This window comes from Oenanthe melanoleuca, chromosome 11 (assembly GCF_029582105.1).
Source record: "Oenanthe melanoleuca isolate GR-GAL-2019-014 chromosome 11, OMel1.0, whole genome shotgun sequence".
Taxonomy (NCBI): domain Eukaryota; kingdom Metazoa; phylum Chordata; class Aves; order Passeriformes; family Muscicapidae; genus Oenanthe; species Oenanthe melanoleuca.
This window is the reverse complement of record NC_079345.1, coordinates 903,398-923,927: the sequence shown is the minus strand read 5'-3', so window position 1 is coordinate 923,927 and position 20,530 is coordinate 903,398. Positions and strand designations below refer to the sequence as shown.

At 58.2% G+C, this 20,530-nt stretch overlaps 1 protein-coding gene across 1 annotated transcript; it reads left to right on the top strand.

Annotated features, from left to right (window-relative positions):
- The first annotated feature begins 428 nt into the window (after positions 1-428).
- Positions 429-19,735, top strand: TANGO6 (transport and golgi organization 6 homolog). The gene is made up of 17 exons (XM_056500927.1): positions 429-1,126; positions 1,320-1,436; positions 2,186-2,312; positions 3,026-3,150; positions 3,589-3,751; positions 4,249-4,331; positions 5,788-5,900; positions 7,206-7,382; positions 8,821-8,947; positions 9,477-9,656; positions 12,095-12,229; positions 13,450-13,989; positions 14,170-14,227; positions 15,563-15,715; positions 17,650-17,801; positions 18,702-18,815; positions 19,422-19,735. Exons 1-17 carry the CDS (start codon positions 434-436, stop codon positions 19,596-19,598), a joined length of 3,234 nt encoding a protein of 1,077 aa, XP_056356902.1. The 5' UTR covers positions 429-433; the 3' UTR covers positions 19,599-19,735.
- The last annotated feature ends 795 nt before the right edge of the window (positions 19,736-20,530 follow it).

The window sequence follows — 20,530 nt, the reverse complement described above, 5'->3', positions numbered from 1 at the left end:
ACAGGGCAAGTGGGCAATCAGAGTCATGGAAAAGTTTAAGTTGGAAAAGACTTTAAGGATCATCCAACTGCACTGGGACACCTTCCCCTGTCCCAGGCTGCTCCAGGCCTCATCCAACCTGGCCTCGGGCACTCCCAGGGATGAGGCAGCCACAGCTTCTCTGGGTAAGTGCCAGGTCCTCATCACTCTCAGATGAGAAGGATTCCTTCCCAGTAGCGCATCCGACGCTGCCCTGTGGCAGTGGGAAGCCATTTGTCCAGTTCCGTCCTGTCCCTCCACCCCTCGTCCCCAGTTTCCCCCCCGGCTCTCCGGGCGGTTTCTCCTCCCCTTCCCGACCTCCCCAAGATGGCGCCCACCAGTGCGGGCCCTCCCCTTCACGCGCCCTCCCCATCATGGCGGCCGCTCCCGTCCCGCCCCTTCCCGTGCCCTGCCCATGATGGCGGCGCTCACTGACAGCAGTCCCGACATGGTGGACGCCGCGCAGGCGGGCCCGGAGCCGAGCCGTGTGGTGGAGGCGCTGGAGCTGCTGCTGGGGCCGCCTAGTGATGGCGGCAGCGCTGCCGAGCCCGGCCCGGAGCCCGCCCTGAGCCCGGAGACGCTGCGCAGGAACGCGGCGGCGCTGGAGGAGCGGCTGTCAGGGGCAGCGGGCTGGGCCGCGCTGCGCGAGCTCCGGGCGGCCGTGCTGTCCCGGGCGCCCGCGCTGGCGGCCGGGGCGGCGGGCGCGGAGCCGGGCTGGGCGGCGGCCTGCGGGCTGCTGGCGCTGCTGCTGTGCCTCAAGGAGCGCCTGGCCGCGCTCGCCGCCGCTCCCGCCGCTCCCGCCGCCCCCGGGGCGCCGCCGCCGCCCGGCGCCGACACGCTGAGCGTGGGGCAGGAGCGGGCGGTGCGGCGGGCGCTGCGGGCCGCCGTGGGGCTGGGGCTGCTGCCGCACCTGCCGCCGGGGCTCGGGCCGGCCCCGGGGCTGGGGCCCCCGCCCGGCACCCGCGGGGCCCGGCTGTTCGCCGCCGTGGCCGCGCTGGTTGAGGTGGCCCGGCTGCCGGCCCTGGGCGCCCCGCTGCTCGCCCGGCACCTCCGTCTGCTGCTGTCCGCGCTCTGCGGGCTGGGACACGGGCCCGCCGCCCTCTGCCAGGTCCGTGCGACACTCGTGTCCCCGCTCCCCGGTGGTGGTGTGGGTGTCAGCCGAGCCCCAGCCCGCTCCTCAGGTGGTCCGTGCCCCGTGTGACGGAAAGAACGGGAGGCACGGAGGGCACCGGCACACGGCCGGCACTGGGGTTTAGTGCCCAGCCAGGTGTTCTCAGCAGCCCTGGTATGTTTTGTTCCAGGGTGTTTCGGAAGCGGAGCGAGCGCAGTGCCGGGAAGCCCTGAGGGATATCCTGGACCGTGTTTATCAGCCGCTGGCGGTGCAGGAGCTGCTCATCCTGCAGGGACAGCCCAAGCAGGTACCCGGGGCCATCCCCGGCACGGGGCTGTCAGTGTCCGTACCCCCGTGGTTCTCACCCTCCCAGGGTGCTGCTCTTCTGGAAGTGTTCTTACACCTTAAAAACCAGTCCCCGAGCGCTGCGGAGGTTGCTGGGTGTGTGCCGTTCCAGCCCTGCTGTGCAGCAGAGGAGTGTGGGTGTGTCAGGGACTGTCATCACCACACGTGCCTCCTTGGCTTGGCACCCACACCTGCCGTGCCTGGCCAAGCACAGCCTCTGCTCCTCCGAACCTCACCCTTCTCACTCGAGGGATGACACAGGGCACCTGCTGCTCTTTGGGGCTGTTCCAAAGCCTCCTGCGGAGGAGGAGATGGGGAATCTCTGTAAGTTTTGTTTTAGGAAAGTCCCATGGGATAATACCTTTAATAGAATCATAAAATCCCAGAACGGCTTGGGCTGGAAGGGAATTTAAAGTTCATCTAATTCCACCACCTACCATGGGCAGGGACACTTTCCACTATCCCAGGTTGCTCCAAACCCTGTGCAACTTTGCCTTGGACACTTCCAGAGATGGAATATCGTGCTAAGCACCTGCTGGCTGACCTCTTTCATTGATTCCTCATTTGTTTTATGCCACTGGATGAAGCAGCAATTCAAAACCTGCCTGTGCCCTGTGCTCTCTGTCAGAGGATGGGCTGTTTGCCCAGAGGTGGGGTTGGCACAGGTGTGTGCAAATGCACTCCTTACCTTTCTCCTTTGCTCCCTTCCAGAGGTCTGCGGGTGCCGGGGCGGCTCCGGCCTGGCTGCGGCGGCTCTGCGGGCACCTGCTCTCCGAGAGGCTGCTGAGGCCTGGCGGGGTGCAGGCCGTGGCTCGGGGTGTCTTGGAGGGCACAGACGGTGAGTGGAGGGCTCTGGGTCCCAGCATCACAGATTCAGGAGTGTTCTTGAGATAGTTAATCCCTTGAGAGGCCCAGAGGAGCAGAGACGCAAGAGCTGGACGTAGGAACTGGCTTGTGCCAGGCTGAGGTGACATGGTGACACACAGACTTTGCCTCTGACTGCGCTGAGCTCCCAAACTGCTCTAATTTGGGATACACATGTGTTTGAGGGCCACACTGAAAGGCTCCAAGCCCATTTATCCTGTTTGTGCCTTGATGGGGTCACAGCTCGTGTGTGTCCAGAGTGGGATCAGTCCTGGGGAATGCCCTGTCCCAGTGCCAGTGTGGTAGGAGTTGTGCTGGGCACTGGGGACAGTGACACCCATCCCATCTCCTGCTCTCCATGTCTGACAAGGAGGGAAGCTGTTGCTCTCCACAAGCTGAATCTCATAGTTTTTAGTGCCAGAATCTCGTCTGGCCAACTCCAATCATCAAGCACAACCTGTCCCCACCTTTTGGCTCACCCACCTGGCTGTAGGAGTTTTTCCATTATCAGAGCTCTTGCACAGCAATTTTCCCCTTTCTATGCTTAAGTTCAGGTGTCTCCTGAAAGATGCTTGATTTGACAAGAGCAATAAGAGCTCAAAATCCAATTTTTGGCTAGGAACACCTGGCTTCAGTCAGAGCTGGCCATGGGTCAAAGCTGACCCAGGATTTCTGCTGCTCTTGTAGGTGGTGCTGGTGCTGAAGCAGCAGCTCTGGACTGGAGGAAATGTGATGCAGTTGGGAAGATCCTGGCTGCCTGCCCACAGCAGTGCCTGTCCCTCGAGGACTACTACAGACAGGTGTGCCCCCAGGTAAGTCCCTGCTCCCCTCTGCTGGGGAATGCAGAGCCAGCTCACAGCTTGGCTGTTCCTTTTGCTTGAGTGTGGCCTGGCTCAAGCCAACACAACGTGGACATGTTTTTATGGCAGTAGGACATTTCCACTCTTGAATTTTCCGCGTTTTATTGAAATGCTGGATGATGTTGTCTGATCACATGAGGTACTTGGCACTGTGGTACACAGAGCTCTGTGTGTAGCTCTTGTTTCCAGCCTTTGGCTCTGGGAGAGGTGCAGGCTCCTGGTTTGAGCCCAGAAAGGTATCCTGTGTGAGTGGGAAGGACACTGGCTCTTCCACACATGGAATGTCATGCCAGCTGCCCAGCAAGGCAGCACGTGGGGTGCTCCTTGGTTGCTGCGAGGTGCCAGGCCCCCTGTGATGGGATGCTGATCCTTGTTTCTTTTTCCTTGCAGATTCTGGACTTGCTGCACATCCAGGACAAAGTAGCAGCACGGCAGTTCCAGCGTGTGGCCACCACCACACTGCTCACCATGGCCAGGGAGCAGCCCCAGCTGGCAGAGCAGCACCTGCTCCAGCCCCTGCTGGCTCCGCTCCACCGCTGCTCCGAGGCCGCAGGTACCTGGCCTGGCAGGGGTCTGGTTTAGCTCCTCACTGATTTTTGTCATTCCATCTGAATTTTCTCAGCAGCCAGCCTGTGGAGTGTGGGACCCAGCTCTCTGTGCTGACCCTGTCAGTTTGTCTGGGTACACCATATTTACTCCTACTCAAGTCCAGTTACTGCAGTGTGGGAGCTGAGCAGTTTGGCTCTGCCCCATGCTCCTTGGGAACCTCTCCCAGTCTGACATCCTTGTTCTGGGCTTCCAGATGGAAGCCATTGGTTCCCCACGCTGACCAGCAGTTCTCTGGGGAATCATCCATCTTGGAGTTGTGGTCTGTGTTGATTTCAATGTGTCCTAGGGGGTTTACAACACTGCAGCATAATTAGTAGGGCTAATGAGGGCTGGTCTGTTCCCATGGGAAGTGCTTTTGGGTGCAGGGAATGGTGGGGCAGTTCTGCTGCTGGAGGCTCTGGCCTGTTTTGAGGGGCTCATGTCTCTGCCCTTTGCTTTCAGAGCTGTCACTGAAGGATTTGACAGCAGGGGCTGTGCTGGTGCCAGAGGCAGAGCTGGGCAGCTGTGTGGAAGATGTGCTCAAGGTACCGTGTCTGCTTTTGGGTGAGAAAAAGAGCAGTTTGAGAGCTGCTGAGCAGTTCAGCATGTGTTGGGCCACTCAAACCCAGTGTCTCCTGCAGTCATGCTCAGTTGTCTGGTCTTCATCTGCAGGAGTACCCCACCAGTTGCAAGTTATTGCTCCTTGTCCTGCCACTCCAGGCCCTTGTCCAGTGTCCTTCTCCAGCCCTCTTGGAGCCCCCTTAGGTACTGTAAGGAGCTCTGAGCTTTCCTTGGAGCACAGATCTTGGTTCTAGCATTTGGGCGATTGGTGAGGTCCATCCTTGTGCTTCCTGTGAAGGATGAGGGCTTTTTGTGGAGGTCTTTCCTGTGACACCTCCCCTCATAACTCCATTTCCTACCATTCCCACCAGTAACCCCAGTGCCACGCTGCAGGCTCCAGCAGCTTCCTGCTGCACGTTCCAACCCAGAAGGACATCTCCAGTACAGGAATTCAAATTTCAGAAGCTGGTGACTTGCTTCCTGGCATGCCCCGAGGCAGGCTAAGCTCTTAAATGCTGGGATTGTTGTCAATTTTCCCAGTAATGATCTGTTGTAACTGGCTGGCAGGCAGAGACTGGTCTGGAGGGCTGCTCCCTCCCAGAGCAGTGCTGGGGGGGTTGGGGTGGGTCCCTCCTTAATGGCAGAGCGCTGAGGGCCTGACAGGAGCCAGATTAGTGAGGGGACCCCAGGTTTGTGGGGGTTTCTTGCCTAGCAAGTGTCATTTGATGCTTAGTGAGAAACCATCCTTGGGGCTTCATCGGGAGGCTTTGTGTACACAAGATCTGGGGAGGAGGAATGGCTCCGGGGGGATTAGCACAGGGAAACAGGTCTGTGTGCATCAGTGGAGCAGGGCAGGGCTCCTGGGGACATTTCTGAGCCTCCTGGGAGGGTCCTGGATGAGGTGGGGGAGAGGAGCAGGGCTCTGCAGTCACCCCCAAGTCCCTGCAAACCCCCCAAGAGCCTCTACAACATCCCCAGAGCCCCTGTGATACCCTCTGAGCAACAACATTCCCAGAGCCTGAGCAGCCCAGTGCCTCAGCTCAGCACCCCCTAGCCCAGCTGCCCTGCTAGTGACTGATCTCTGTATTTCAGATTTACAGTAACTCAGTGAAGATTTGCTCATTCCAGGGAGCCTGTTGCATCCCTGGGTAAGGCAGGACCTTGCTCATAAGCAGCAGACTTACCAAATAGCTGGCTTCAACCTTCCTGTAGCTTGGAGCCCTGCTGTGGTTAAGCAAATTCTTGGAGAAAGATGGTGCTGAAGGCAGGTTTTAATAGGGAATGTGGCACAACCAGGGAAGACAGCCTCCAGACTGAAGGAAGAGGCTGAGAAACTCCCACCATTGTCCCTGACAGCTGCCCTGTGCAGGGCCGTGTTCCTGAATCCCCTCTGCCCCACACAGGTGTTTGACTCCCCTCCCTGTGCCCTTCTCTCTGTAGGTGTATGTGGTTGGGAATGACAGCTCGAGCCTGCTGCTGGGATCCTTGCAGTCAGTCCTGGGAGTGGTTTTCTCCCTCTATTCCTTCGCCAAGCAGAATGTGTCATACTTACGGTAAGGGAGGATTTGTACTCAGCTTCTGCTGGGGTTTCATCTGCTGGGGTTTCATCTGCTGGGCTCTGCCCACCTCCAACAGCCATGCTTAGGGCAAGGCAGGAGCAGAGATCCATCTTCTCATCCCAGAGCACTCTCATTCCAAGCAGGCAGTAACCACAGGCAGGGCACATGACCTCACTGGCAGCCCTTGCCTGAGGAAGCCATTCTGATGTTAGTTTTTTTCTGCCCTGAAGCCAGAATGTTCTGTGGAGAGGTGAGAATGCCCTTGGGAGCACAGGGTGGCTCTGCCTAGAGCAGGGATTGTGGTTGTCCATGGATGGAGGCAGTGATGCTGGAAACTGGATGAAGGGATCTACAAATAGCATAAAAACTGGAAAAACAGTCTAAGCACTGCCTGTTGGAAGTACAGGATCATTCTGCAATCTGGGATCACTCTCCTCTGGTACGGTCAGGATCTGCCTCCTGGCAGATGATCCCCCACACCATGCCCAGCTCCCCATGACTGGTGTACAGTGGGAAGCACCACATCCCAGTTGTGGCAGGGACAGGGGTGACCAGATGCTGGCTGTCCTCTCTTCTTGCTCCTCCCTTTTCCTGGAGTTTTTTATCCTGGTAAAAGCACTCCTGGTGGGGTTACACAGTGCTCTGGGATCCTGGCGTGTGGAGGCTTTCCCTAAAAGGTGTGTGTAGACACGGGCTCTGCTGTTACTGAGGGCCTCGTTAATCACTTCAAAGAGCAGAGAGTGCCGTGACAAGTTGGTGGAACGTGCCAAGTTCACGCTGCTGCTGGGCCAGCAGTTGCTGCTTCCTTTGCTAAGGAACTTGGCAGGGATGACTGCACCCATGGCTGCCTGGAAGTGTTCAGGTTTCCAGACCCCTGGCACAGCCCAGCGCGGCTGCTTCACCTCATTAACCTGCTTCTTTCCTTGGCAGGGCTCCCCATGGCACCTCAGTGCTCCCATCTCCTTCCTCCTCTCCCTTGGCTCTGCCACCAGCCCTTGTCACCTCGGCGTGAGGCACAGGCAGGGCGTGCCAGGGGTGTTCACAGTGCTTCCTTGCCAGCCTGAAGTGTGGAGGAACCCAAATCCTTCCATCTGGGAACGCCAGAAGGGCAGGATGTGCTGCTGATCCTCTTAGAAACAGGCACAAATGCTTTCAGCTGCCGGAGCCAGGAGCTGGAGCAACCCAAAGAGAGCCCGTGGCTGCTCTGGAGCACTCCAATCATGTCCCTCATCCCAGAGTGTGTGCAGGGAAGGTGCAGGGGGCAGAGCAGTGTCACTACTGGCTCTTTCTCCTTGGCAGCTCCCCGTGCCAGGACATCCTGCTGTGGTTCCTGGAGAAGGCAGAACGGGAGCAGGCCCTGGCTGTGCTGGAAGGCCTGGCCAGGCTGAGCAGCCACGTGCCCACCCTTCACCCACAGTGCCAGCTCCGTGTGGGCAGCGAGGGCGGTGCTGCCGTCGTCGTGGGGGAAACCACCAGGTGAGTGCAGTGGGATAGACCCTGGGTCACTCAGCACCCAGGGCTTTCCATGGAAGCCTGGCAGAGAGCCTGGGCGAGCAGGGGGCTGCCAGTGCCATCCCACAGGGTCTCATCCCCTCGAGCTCAGGCAGGTGATGCTTCCACACAGCCCACAGAGCCAACACAGCCCCCAGGTTCCCTGGCCATAGTGCAGAGCTCTGACTTGCAGCCCCAAAAAGCATCACACTGCACCTGAGCGTTGTGTGCACTCCCTGCCTGCTTTTCCTGACTCCCGAGCCCTGCCAGCCCAGTGTCTGGGAATGAGATATTCATTTTCAATCTCAACACCCCCCAAATTCAGCTTCCAGCCTGCAGCCCGAGCCTGTCTGGTGTCACAGTGAGCAGAGTCCCTCGGGCACAGGTGGCACAGTCACAGCACAGGCTGTGGCAGTGCCAGCATCTCGGAGCAGCCACGGAGCTCCTCTGGTGTGGGCAGATGGTCTCTAAGTAGAGGCAGAGCTGGCCATGCTGGGAATTAACTGCAGCCTTTAGTCTCCAGCCACGCAGGCCAGGATGTCCAGCAGCAGGAGGCTGGGTTTAAGGAGAGGGGCTGTGGCCTGGCACGAGGGCCCAGGGCAGCACTGTGGGGCAGGCAGAGGCACAGCTGTGCCCAGGGGTGTGCTGGGAACACCTGCTGCAAAATCCCCACAAATGCGTTTGGTTTGGCTTCTTTTCAAGCTGTTCCTGACCTGAGTTAAAATTACAGGCTGGTTTGGGTTGGAAAAGACCTTAAAGCTCTAAAGTTCCAGCCTCTGCCTGGTCAGGGACACCTTCCATTATCCCAGGTTGCTCCAAGTCCCATACAAGATGGCCTTGGGCACTTCCAAGGATGGGGCAGCCACAAGTTCTCCAGGCACCCTGTGCTAGGGCCTCCCACCCTAACAGGGAAGAATTCCTTCCCATTATCCCATCTAACCCACCTCTGGTCAATGGGAAGGCATCCCCTCTTTTCCTATCACTCTACACCCTTCAGCCTTCCCTCTTCAGCCTTTTTATAAACTCTCTTTAGGTACTGGAAGGCCAGAATTAGCAGCAGCTCTGCCTTACTTAAACTGGGACTACTTTAAACTTGTTCCATACTGACCCTGGCTCTTCCCATGCCCCTGCTGCCATGGCCCTGACCACTGCCTAACTTAGCCAGCACTAATCCTGTTATTTATGGGCTGGATTAAATGTATGTTTTGGGCTCATGGTTTCTGTTAATTGAGTGCAGGTTAGTTAATAAGCAGAGCCCAAATGACCTGGGCAATGTTTGGCTCAGCTGCCTCCAGGCTTTGCTGGGAAGTGCTGGGAAGGAAGGCTTCCAGGGAAGTGCAGGCTGGGATTTCACCATGCCCTGGAGTCTGGGGGCAGGGGGTTCTGGGTGTGTTTGTGTTGGTGATACAGAGACCTGTTCCAGCGATGAAGATGAGGCCCTGTACCAGAAGATCTCCTTGGAGCAGTGCCAAGTGGAGAGCTTGGTGGAGCTCCTGTCCCACTGCCAGAAGAGTGGTCTGGCCGGAGACTTCTTCATCCGCTGCCTGAAGGTGAGGGCAGCCAGTCCCTGCTTGGGGCATACCTGTGGGAGGGGGTTCCCTGGACAAGCAGAAGGCAGAAGAGGGATCATCCCCCTGTGTATCTTGGGGTGTGGAATGTGCTGGACCAGCCCTGCGTGCTGGGTGGGAAGCAAGGAGTAAGAGCTGCCCTGTCCCTGAAAGGGTTAACCCTCATCCTCCCCCTGGGCTGTTTTAACAACAGGAGCATGTCTGAAGTGTGTTGGAGGCTGGGAATAATCCCTGTTGCTTCCTTGGCTCTAGAAGAGGGGCCCCATACCTGCTCCCTTTGATCTCACTTGGAGCCCCCCACGGTTCCCTCCAGGCCTGGGTTGGACTGGGATTTTGTGCCCCAGCCCACAGTCACAGGGGGGGATAGGGATGGGACACCCAGGAGCTGTGGACAGCTCTCACAGTCCTTCACCTCCCAGCTGGAAGGTGGTGGTGGTGTGAGAGTTTCTGGCATTCCTGGCACTGGTGTTTAACCGCTGCCTGTCCGTGCCCCGCGCTCCCTTCCCGGCAGGAGCTGACTCAGGTGGCTGCGGAGGATGAGGCAGCTCCAAACCCAGCTGTGGAGCCTGGAGGGAGTTTGCTGGAGCTGGAGCAGTCCCAGGCCAGGCAGGGGAGGAAGCTGCTGGTCCTGCAGCTCGTGGCCGCGCTGTGCGAGGGCGTCTCCGACACCGTGTTCACTGACATTGTGCAGGTTGGTCCTGGCAAGGCCCGGGGGGATCAGCTGGACTCCTCCAGGAGCAAAGGCTGAAGGAGTTGGGATTGCCCAGCCTGGGGAGGAGAAGGGTCCAGAGGGACCTTTAGAGAGACTTCCAGTGCCTAAAGGAGCTCCAAGAGAGCAGGAGAGGGACTTTGTACAAGGACCTGTACAAGGGAATGGCTTCCCCCTGACAGAGGGCAGGGTTAGAAGGGATACAGTGAAGAAATTCCTCCCTGTGAGGGTGGTGAGGCCCTGGCACAGGGTTCCCAGAGAATCTGGCTATGCCATCCTTGGAAGTGCCCAAGGCCTTGTTGGATGGGAGCAACTTGGTTGGCATAACTGTGCTCCTACACTCATGAATGGGCAGTGCCAAATTTATTAAATATTGTAATTTCAAAGGCCACTTTGGGCCCTTGACCCTGGTCCCAAATAGGATTGTTAAAAACCTTTCCCCTGAGCCTGTCCTGGATGGGGTGAGCTGTGCCAGTCAGGAAGGCAGCTGGACACTGAGGGCAGCATGGCATTCCCTCCTGGATCCCCTGCAGATCCCCTGCAGATCCGGTGGCTTTTAACTTCCTCATCCTGTTTTTTTACTGCTGTTTTTCCCCCAATGCCCCAGCCATGCCAGCTCCCCGTGCTGCTGTGCTCAGGCAGGTTTCCTCATGTTTCCTTTGGGACAAAGGAGCCTTTGTGTGCTCAGCAGCAGAGGGGACACAGCCAGCAGTACTTTGTCCCCACCTGCCTCCCCAACACACCCACCCACCGGGCCAGAGAGCCAGGCTGGGAAATGGGGAAGGGTTTTACCAGGTTTCAGCATCCAGCCAGGAGTCTGGGATAAAAACCCACCACCAAAGAAATCCAGACAAAAAATCCATTATCCTGCTGCCTGGGGTTGTGTTTCAGGGAGGCCCTGGGCTGGGACAGGGCTTTGAGCAGGTTCTGCAGTGTGGGGGTTCCCTGGGGCATTTGGGGGCCCTAATGGGGTGGGAGCAAGTGGGATCCATCCTTCCAAAACTGGAGCCCAGGAGCAGCAGCTGCTGTGGCCCCCCCCAGCTGCACATTTATTTTATTTACATACTCTCCTCCATCACCAAGGTCAGCTTGATCTCCTCACTGCACCAAGGATTCTCTCCTCCTGCCTGAGACACAACTGTGCCCCAGTGTTTTATTTTTCAATTTTTTTCCTCCCACTTTAAAATGTTTTCTATTCCTAGATTATTTTTCAAAGTTTTAATTTTTCTCATTGCAATCTACTGTTATTTATTCACAAATTTTCTTTTTTTTAAATGTTAAATATAACTTCAACCCCTCAAGCTTGTGTGCACTGTGTTGTGAGAGCAAATACTCAAATTTTTTTTACTTACTTGCTATTTGATGGAATTTCTTCTCTGGAATAATTATCCCAGCAGGTACCTGAGCCTTTTATGCAGCCTTTTCCAAAGCCTTTTTGCACAGCCTCCCTCCTTGCTTGAGGGATGTGCTTAAGGAATCTGGCAGCAGAGGAGGAAATGCTGCCTGCACGCAGTGCCCTGGGGGTGGAAGTTTGGAATTTGGTGCAATAGGACCTTGTTGCCCTCATACTTTGTTTTCTGAAATAGGAACACAATAGTTCCTCCTCTTTTGCAACACACCTGTTGGGTGACCCTGATCCAAACCCGTCCCAGGCTTGTCTGGGAGAAGATAAGGCATGGAGAACATCAACTCCCTAGTTTCAAGATCTGTTAGGAAGGCAGAAAACCTGTGGGATCAAAGGTGTTGGTGCCAAGTGTGGAGAAGGCCAATGCCAGCCAAGCAGGATTTTTACTTGTGGAATAAAAATATTGTGGGAAAAATCACAGAGTAAGTGAGAACACAGGAAATGTCTCAGCTGGAGTATCAGCCGTGCAGGATAAGGAGGAGGCTGGTGGGGAGAGTTGTGGACAGGGGCTGGAGCTCCTTGGCTGTGGAATTTCCAAGCCTTCATTTCGGGCTATTCCATACAGACCCACCTTAGCTTCCCTTTGGAACTATCCCAGTTGCCTTCGCAGCTTCCATCCCATGGTGGAGCCAGGCAGGAGGCACAGATGGAGCTGGGATTCCTTCTGCTGCTGGGAGACCCCACCAGTTTAAGCATCACCTTGTCCCAGCTGTGGACGTGACTTGGCTGAGCCCACACTGGCATTGGGATGGCAGCAACAGGAGGAAAATGGGAAGGATTTCACAGAATTAGAAGGGACCCTTAGGGATCATTGAGTCCAACTCCTGGCCTTGCACCGACATCCCTGAGAGCACCCCTGTGCACCCCTGAGAGCGCTGTCGGACACTCCTTGGATTAGAGTGGAATCGTGCTGGAGATGGTGGGGTGGGGACACTGGGCTGGGCGCAGAGGCAGCAGGAGCTGCAGGGGAGGTGCTCTGGGGTGTCCCTGCTGCTGATGGCTGTTCCCTTGGCAGGTGCAGGAGTTCCTGGCGGCCGTGCTGCAGCGGGCCTGTGCCCACCCTGCGCGGGGCCCCGGCGCGGCCGCCGAGGCGCAGACGCTCGCCATGGCCATGGGGCTCGTGGCCGCCGTGCTCGGCGGGGCCGTGCAGGTGAGGGGCAGAGCTGGGGCTCTGGTGGCTGTGGGGTGGGGACTGGGCACTGCCATGGCCAGCTGAGGTGTTCTGGCACGGCTGGGCGCCCTGGCTCAGGGTCCCTGCTCAGTCACAGCTTCTAAATAGGTATATAGATATATATATATATAACATTTTTTTCCTTGGGGCAGTGTCAGGATGCTGACCAAAGATTTAATCTGAGCAGGGCACCCCTAAGAGCCCAATTAACTAATTTATAATCTCTCCCAAAAAGGTACTGACAGAGCAGTGCAGTCAAATACCAGCACTGCACCCTCTGCATCCCCACACGGTCACAGACTCTGGCTGCAGAGCATTGTGAACTTCCCATGTGGGCTGTACCCTTAAAAATCCCCTTATATTTTTATATTTACATTTTATACATATTTATATTGTTATTTATATCTGTCAGGTACCTTGTAATACCTATATATATATATATGAGCTCTGTGTCACTCAGTGGAGCTGCCGTGGGGAGCACATCCATTAATGTGCTGCCATCACTGAGCTGCTGGGGTTGCTTCATCCCTGGATTTGCCTTAAGGAAAATAGAGCTGTTAACATAAAAATATCATTTATTGTCTCTTATTGCTAAATTTCTAACACTGGGAAAAGAGCTGTGGTTGAAAAGAAGTTAAAGCCATAGTCATGTGATGCAATGGGCCCCTCCCAAGGCAAGCTTCTGCTCCCACTTTTGCATTAATGGGAGTGACATAATTTGGAAAATGGAATGTGAAAGGTTTTGGAAGCAGCTACAGAACTGCTTGGGTTTCAGCAGGCAAGGGGTTTTATGCAATCATCCAAAATCTCTGCTGAAGCACCCTTTTTTGGGCCTCACATCTCAGATTTTAGCAGTTAAATCCAGGTTAGGGCAGAGCTTCTCCGGCTCAGGACAGGTCATGGCTGCTGTGCTGGAAGCGTCCTTCCAGACAGGACTGATGGCAAGTCTGGCACAGTGCTGGTGGGAGGGATGTCCCTGGCCTGGCCCCCATCCCCAGACACTGTTGTTCTTCAGGTTCATGTGCTTCCCACCTTCTCCCATGGCTGCTGCCGGGGCTGGGGTTGGCACTGGGCCGAGAGGAGCTCGTAGTGGCCAGGGCCCAGCTCAGGAGCTGGGGATGGGGCTCTCACCCCCATGCCCATCCCAGGGGGTGAACCCTCACTCTGTTTGTGCCAGCGCTGCTCTCCTCCCTCCACAGCTCAAACCCAGGGATTTCGTGGTGCTGAAGCAGCTGGTGCCACTGCTGGAGGAGCTGTCCCGCACCTACCCCGACCCCCTGACCCAGGAGCTGGCCTCGGACCTGCGCATCGCCATCGGCACGCACGGCGCCTGCTCCCCCGGCACGCTGGGCGCTGCTGCCGGCAGCCTGCTGGGCAGGAGGCCTGGCACGGCAGCACAGAGCCCTGCTGGCCCCCCTGGCATGGCAGCACAGAGCCCTGCTGGCCCCCCTGGCACAGCCCCCAGCCCCTCATCACCGCGGCACAGACACGGCAGCCCCTCAGCTCGCAGGGAGCGCAGCGAAGGGCAGAGCACGTGCTGTGCTCCCAGTGCTCCCAGTGCTCCCAGTGCCTCTCCAGCCCCATGTGCCGACAGCCTGGCCCCAGCCGGGCTCCAGGAGCTGCTGCTGTCAGCCTACGACCCCCAGCCCCCCAGCCGGGCAGCTGCCCTGCGCCAGCTCGCCAGCCTGGTCACCCAGCGGCACCCAGAGGCACTTCGGCTTCAGGAGAAGCTGCTGCAGGTACCAGGCTCTGCTGTACTCCCTGTCCCTTGCCTTGCTCCCTGTCCCCTGCTGTGTCCCCTGCCAGCAGAGCTGGTGCTGAATGTGCCATCAGGCTGGAGGTGGTCACAATTGCTGGAGCCCTCTGGCCTGGCTGACCCAGTCCAGGGTCGCTGCTGATGGCACTTGCCTTCCTTCCAGGTGTTTCTGGAGAATGTGCAGCATGAGGATGCCTTTGTCTACCTCTCAGCCATCCAAGGTGAGCAGTGCCTGTCAGGGTGAATGCCAGCACTTTGTCAGGGAAGCTTTTGTGCAGTGGGGGTTCTGGGCACTGGGGGTGAAGAGCAGGAGAGCCATGGCCAGGCTGAGGGCTCAGCATCTCCTGCCCTCCCAGACTGTGGCTTTGTGCTGTTCCATCAAGCCTCGGGCCACATGTGAGCTCCATGCTGAGTTCCTGAATCTGGAGACTTCATCTCCTAGTTATTCTTATTCCCTGGAGCTGGTCTGTGCCAGGTGTTTGGCACCCACAGAGGACTCTGTTCAGCTGAGCCTGTCAGACGAGCAGGACCAGGGGGACCCACTGGTGCTATCTCTGCCAAGGTGGCAACTCCTGAGTACTCACACCCCTTCCCAGGAAACCCTCAGGTCAGTGCTTGCTCCAGCACGCTCAGCACAGCACCAGACTGGGATCTACAGGCAGGTGCTTCCCCCCTGGGTGACGTGTGTGTCTGGTGTGACAATGGATGGTCACACTCCCCTGGGTTCCGTGGAAGGGACCATTCATTCCCTTGTGTGCCATTCATTCCCTTGGCCCACAGCGATGCTGGCACCGCTGCTGTTGGGTTGTTAACCTTTGGCAGCAGCTGGGAAGGAGTTGATGCTGTGCTTCCCGCTGCCTGTACGATCTTGAGAGGGACGGGTCTGTCCTTGCCCGCGGCTGGAGCACAAAGGCTGGAACGTCCCGGTGATTAATGCGCCGCTGCAGCTGCTGCACGTTCGGCAGGATAAACCCTGCCGCGGTTCCTCGCAGCAGCACCAGCACCTGTGCCGTGCCAAGCACAGGGCTGGCAGATGGGCCCCATATCCCACTTGCTCCCTGTCACAGGGGCTGGGGCTGAATCGGTGGTTGTGGCACTGCTGGGTTCATGGAGCCAGACTCCGGTGATGTATTCCTGATGGTGTGATTCCTGATCACACCTGGAATCCTGGGGTTGGGTTTGGGCCCCTCATGACAAGACAGTCATTGAGAGGCTGGAGTGTGTTCAAGGGAGGGCATTGGAGCTGGAGAAGGGTCTGATCCCTGCATCTGGGATCTGATCACTCATCAGGGAGATGCAGCGGGCATGCAGCATGCACTGGCTCTTGCCCCCAGTCTGGGCCAGGCAAATCTGGCAGGGACATAGACACACTGGCACAATGTGCTGATGGCCAAGAGCTGGGAGCAGTGACCAGACTCTGTGCCCAAGCATTGGCTGCAGTGCTCAGCTGCCCTCAGTGCATCAAGTCCCCACTGGGTCAAAGGGCATCACCTGGCAGCAGCGAGCTAAACTGCCAACTGCTAAATTACTGATTTTCCAGTTTTTCTCCCCTCCAGGCATCGCCCTGCTCTCCAGTGAGTATCCAGAGCGGATTCTGCCCGTCTTGCTGGCAAAGTATGAGTGCCCAGCACAGGGCACAGAGGATGCCATGGCTGCTGTCACCAGGATGAAGCTGGGAGAGGTGCTGATGCGTGTCACCCGGGCACTGGGTGAGTGCATAGCCATGGGCACGGCACTGCCCGCTGCCAGCACCCACAGCACTGCTCGGCCTCACCCTTACCAGGGGGAGACCCCACAGGGGACTTTTGTTGTCAGAAGGTGGGAAGGGTCCAAAAGCTGAAGAGAAGGTGGCTGGGGTTTGCCAGCAGCAGGAGCAGAATGATGGGTTCTGCCAGCAGCCCCCATCCCCTTGGTTGGCAGCACCAGGCTTGGAGACTGCTGGGAAGCGCCTGGACACGCCAGGCTGAGAGGGAGAAGCTGCATGAGGCCTTTCCGGCATCTGCTGTTGGGACATGTCCTAAAATGCCTTGTCTGACTCTCTGGAGAAGGCCTGGCCAGCGGGAGTGCACAGCTGGAGCTGTCCTTGGCCAGGGAGGTGGCAGCCAGTGTCCTCAGTGCAGGGGCAGCCAGGCAGAGTTCCCTGGTCACAGGGTGGGTGCTGTGTGCCTTGTCTGGGGATGCTCCTGAAGAGCCAGGACCTCCTGAACCCAGGACTGTGACTCTCCTGTGCCCTTTGCCACCAGTGGCATCCCTGTGCTCTGCTAGCTGTGCCATCCCATCAGTGCCACGCTGTACCACCATCCATCCTCGCTGCTGGCATGGGGACAGGGCACCCCACTGTTCTGTGGGGTTCCAGCAATCAGCTCAGAGCCCCTCGGTCCCGGACATCCCCGGGCAATGTCCGTGTGTCCAGCCCAGTGCAGGTTTGCCCTGGCAGCTGCCCTAGGGACGGTGGCAGCAGGTTTGCCAGCTGCCCTGGGGACGGTGGCACGTTCTCCACCGCGCTCTCCCCGCTCGCTGTGGTGCCGCTGCCGCAGGCAGCTGCTCCAGCGCGTCCCGGCTCGCCGGCGTATTTATAGAACAAATTGCACCAAGTTGTTTCTGTTGCAAAGCTTCAGCATCTGAGAGCGAGGATTTACACAGCACTTCCAGGATGGCTCCACAGCTCTCTGTGATTCTGAGCTCTCCTGCTCTGCCAAGAGACTGTCATGCTTCCCTCCTGCCCTGTGCCCATCCCTGTTTTCTGTCCCACTGGAGCAGCTTTCCCTACCTAGGAGGGGAAAGGAAGTGTTGCACACTCCTTCTGAAGTCATCTGGCACGGAGGCTGGTGCACTGCTGCCTTTGGAGGGGATCCCACTGAGATCACCCTGCACTGCTCATACTGCTATAATTCCAAGTCCTGGGATGCAGGCACAGAGCATGATACGTTCCCAGCAAGTCCTTGGCATCACAGTGCCTCCCCACCCTGTGCCAGCCCCCAGCCCTGAAGCCCCCATGTGCAGGGTGATGGGGACCTTCCATTGCCCACAGGATCATTCCTGTCTCCACACCCTGGGGCATCCCAAGGCATCCATCCCACTGCCTCCATCTGCTGCAGGACACCATTGTCTGAGGAGCTTCCAGAGCCTGAGAGAGCTGGAAAAACATAGAACTCACAGGCCAGCTGGCCTTCTGGAGCTTTCTTTCCACCCCTCAAGGCCCTTCCTGGTAGGAGGTGTGTCCACACTCTGGGGCACAACAGAGCTGCTCAGCTCTGGGATGACCACACTCCTGGAATGGTTGTGGATCCTGAGCACAGGCCTGAGCTCTCATTAGCAGCTCACACATCCATAACACCTCTGTGTGTTAATTGGGGCAGGGGATTGGGCCTGGATGATGTGGTAATTTGAGATTCACACTTGGTGTGTTTGCAGGACCATGAGTGACCCCATGGGAGGGCTGGAATGAGCCAAAGAGCACCAAGGTCTGTGCCACAGGGTGTGTGCTGAGGGGCACAAGCCACACTCCAGATGTTGCATCCAGCTGTTCAGTGGTTTTGCAAGGCAGATGCCCAACCCATCTGTTCCCAAAGGAGCCAGGGCTTTGGCAGGAAGGGTGGGGCCTTTCCATGCTGGTGACACAGAGCTCTGCTCTCCCTTGCAGGGGACATGGTGTTCCAGCACCGGGAGCCGCTGATCCGAGCCTTCCTGCGGGGAGCCCGGGATCCCGACAGTGCCCTCAGGGCCAGCAGCCTCTCCAACCTGGGCGAGCTCTGCCAGCACCTCAGCTTCCAGCTGGGATCCATCATCCAGGAGGTACCAGCTCCATCTTTCCCTGACCCTGCCTGGGGAGCTCGGCCTCTCCTTAACGAGCGCATTTGTTAGCACATGGTTGGGCTGCTGAGGACATGGAAATGAGACATTTCCATATGGAAACGGGGCATTTCCATAAAGGACATGAGTGATAATTGCTGATATTGTGGAGTGTAAAAGTCATGGGGCCTGAAGCAAACACTAGGGAGGTTGTAGCACTGATTTTTAGGTGCCTTCTCCACCCATGGCAGCCACTGCCAGAGGAGACCTGGGGGCACAAGTGGTGCCTGCCAGAGACACCTCCCGCTTAATGACACCTTATTACCCTCCCGTTATCTTAATTATCATTATCAGTATCATCAGTATCACGGAGCTGGCCCTCGCCTGCCCTGGCTGCAGGCTGTGGGTGAGAGGCTTTGGGAGCTGCTGGGGATCCCAGTGGGCTGACCCTGACTCCCAGGGGCCCTGGAGCCGATGGGTCTGTGCCCCACGGCAGCCAGAGCTTCACCCCCCAGAGCTCCTGGAGTGAGACACCCTGGATTTGGCACTCGGGCTCCCCTCGGTTCCCGCTCGGCACCGAGGATCCCCGCAGTTGATGTGATGCCAGTGAGCCACATGCTGCTATTTTGGGAAGGTGCGAGCTCTGCTAATTCTCCCGGCTGTCACTGCCGGGATTTAATTAGATTCCTTTGGCTCTGCCTGATTTTCATACAGACTGTTACACAGCTTCCTGAGGCATCCATGTGGCCTGGCCCTGGTGGGAGCTGTTTGGAGCCCACAGCCCACAGGGCATGGGGGTCCCATCCTCATTCCTGAGACATCCCCAGCACCTCAGTGGCTGCTCCAGTGGGATCCCCTGCATCTCTCAGTCCTTGATGATGCTCCCCTGCTCTGTCCCCACAGGTCACCTGCTGTGTGACGGCCATAGCTCGGACAGACCCCGAGGCTGAAGTGCGAAGAGCTGCTGTGCACGTGGTGGTGGTGCTGCTACGGGGGCTGAGTGAGAAGGTCACTGAGGTGGGTCACCCCCTGCTTGTCCCTGGGGCAGGGACAGCCCCCAAGGTGTTCCTGGGCATCCCTTGGGGAGAACTCCTGCTCTGTAGGGGCTGCAGGGCTCATTGCCAAGCAGCTTCCAGGGAAAGTCCCAAGGGACTGAGATGCCCAGTTTGGACATCCCCCACTAAAAGGTTCCCTCAACAGATCCTGGGGAAAGGGGCCTTTGTGGGGGTGTCCCTGTGAGCTGCTGGGCTGTGCCACGGGTAGTGCCACAGCATGCTGGGGGCAGTGCCAGCTGTTGGGAGCTGTGGGAGTTGTTCATCGCTGATTTGACTTGGAAATGCCCAGTCTTTCCACCACTGTGGCCTCCCTCCGCAGTTCCCAGTAACAAGCGTGTTGGGACTCAGCTCCCGTGGAGGAAACAGCCAATTCCCCACGGGAATCCCCGCAGCCGGGATCCCGGCATGCCCTGCTGAAGGATCACCACAGTGTGCTGCTGGCGTGTGGGGAAACCGAGTCCCGGGGGTCCGAGGCTGCTGCCGGCCGCGGTGCCGGGGAAGGGGCAGCCCGCGCTGCGGGGCTGTCCCGGGGGCGGGGGGCGGTGCTGACGCTGCGCTGCCGCCCCAGGTGCTGCAGGACGTGCTGCGGGACCTGTACCGCCTGCTGAAGCTCGTGGTGACGGCCGAGCGCGACGCCGCGACCGTGCTGCACGCGCAGCTGGCGCTGGAGGAGCTGGACACGGCCGTGAGGAGGGCCCTGTTCCCCCCGCAGACGCTGCAGAAGAAGATCGTGGTGCTGCCATAGTGAGGCTGAGCCCGTGGAAATGGACTGTTCCTGCTCCCCGAGGGAAGGGCTGGCTGTGCCCTCCAGGATGCTGCTGGCAGTGTCAGACTGGGGGCACCTCGCTGGGACGAGGTGTGGGATTAAACAGAGACTGCTCAGCCCTGTGTGTGTGATGACTCTGGGGCCACATGAAGCTCATGGATACCATCATGGTCTTGTCCCAAACGCTGTGTCCTGTGGAAGGGTGGCCATCACCCCCTGAGTTGGGTAAGCAGCTGGCAGGGCCACTGCTTCAGGCTCCCTTTGGTTAGGCAGCAGCAAATATGTGTTTGTCCCCAAGGGACAGGAGGGAGGGGGGCTCTGCTGCTCCATCTCCAGAGTGAAATTCCATGACCCCTCCGTGGTGCTATATTCACACCACAAGGATGCTGAAGGGTCTGGGGGCTCTTTCACCACAGGATCTGAGGATGAGCCCCTCTGGTGTGGCACCAAGAGCCCCTCTATGCTGAGGAGGGGCTGAGAGACCCTACAGGGTACCTGGCTGGAGCCACCACTCACCATAATGTGCTCAGGGATACCTCAACATCAGTCACCTCCTCCCAACAGGCAGGAGTGCTGCAGCACCTTGGGCCCCACTCCTGCACTGGGAACTGCTGCACACCCACAGTATGGGGGGGAGCAGAGTCCTCAGAGACCCAGCTTGGTGACCCCCTGGCTCCCCTGGCACTGGGCAGCCCAGCCCCAGTGTGCACAGCCCCAGGGGCCCATTTCCCAGCTGCCCTGTGTGCTGCCAAATGGGGCAGGGGTCTGGCACCCCCTTCCCTGCAAGGCTGGGAGTCCTGGCCATGTTTCCACCCTGTAATGACTTGCTGTGAGCAGCCACAGGCACAGCAGAAAGCGAGGAGTCCGTGATGGGGGCAGAGGGGGGGCTGCAGACACTCTGCCCCTGTCCC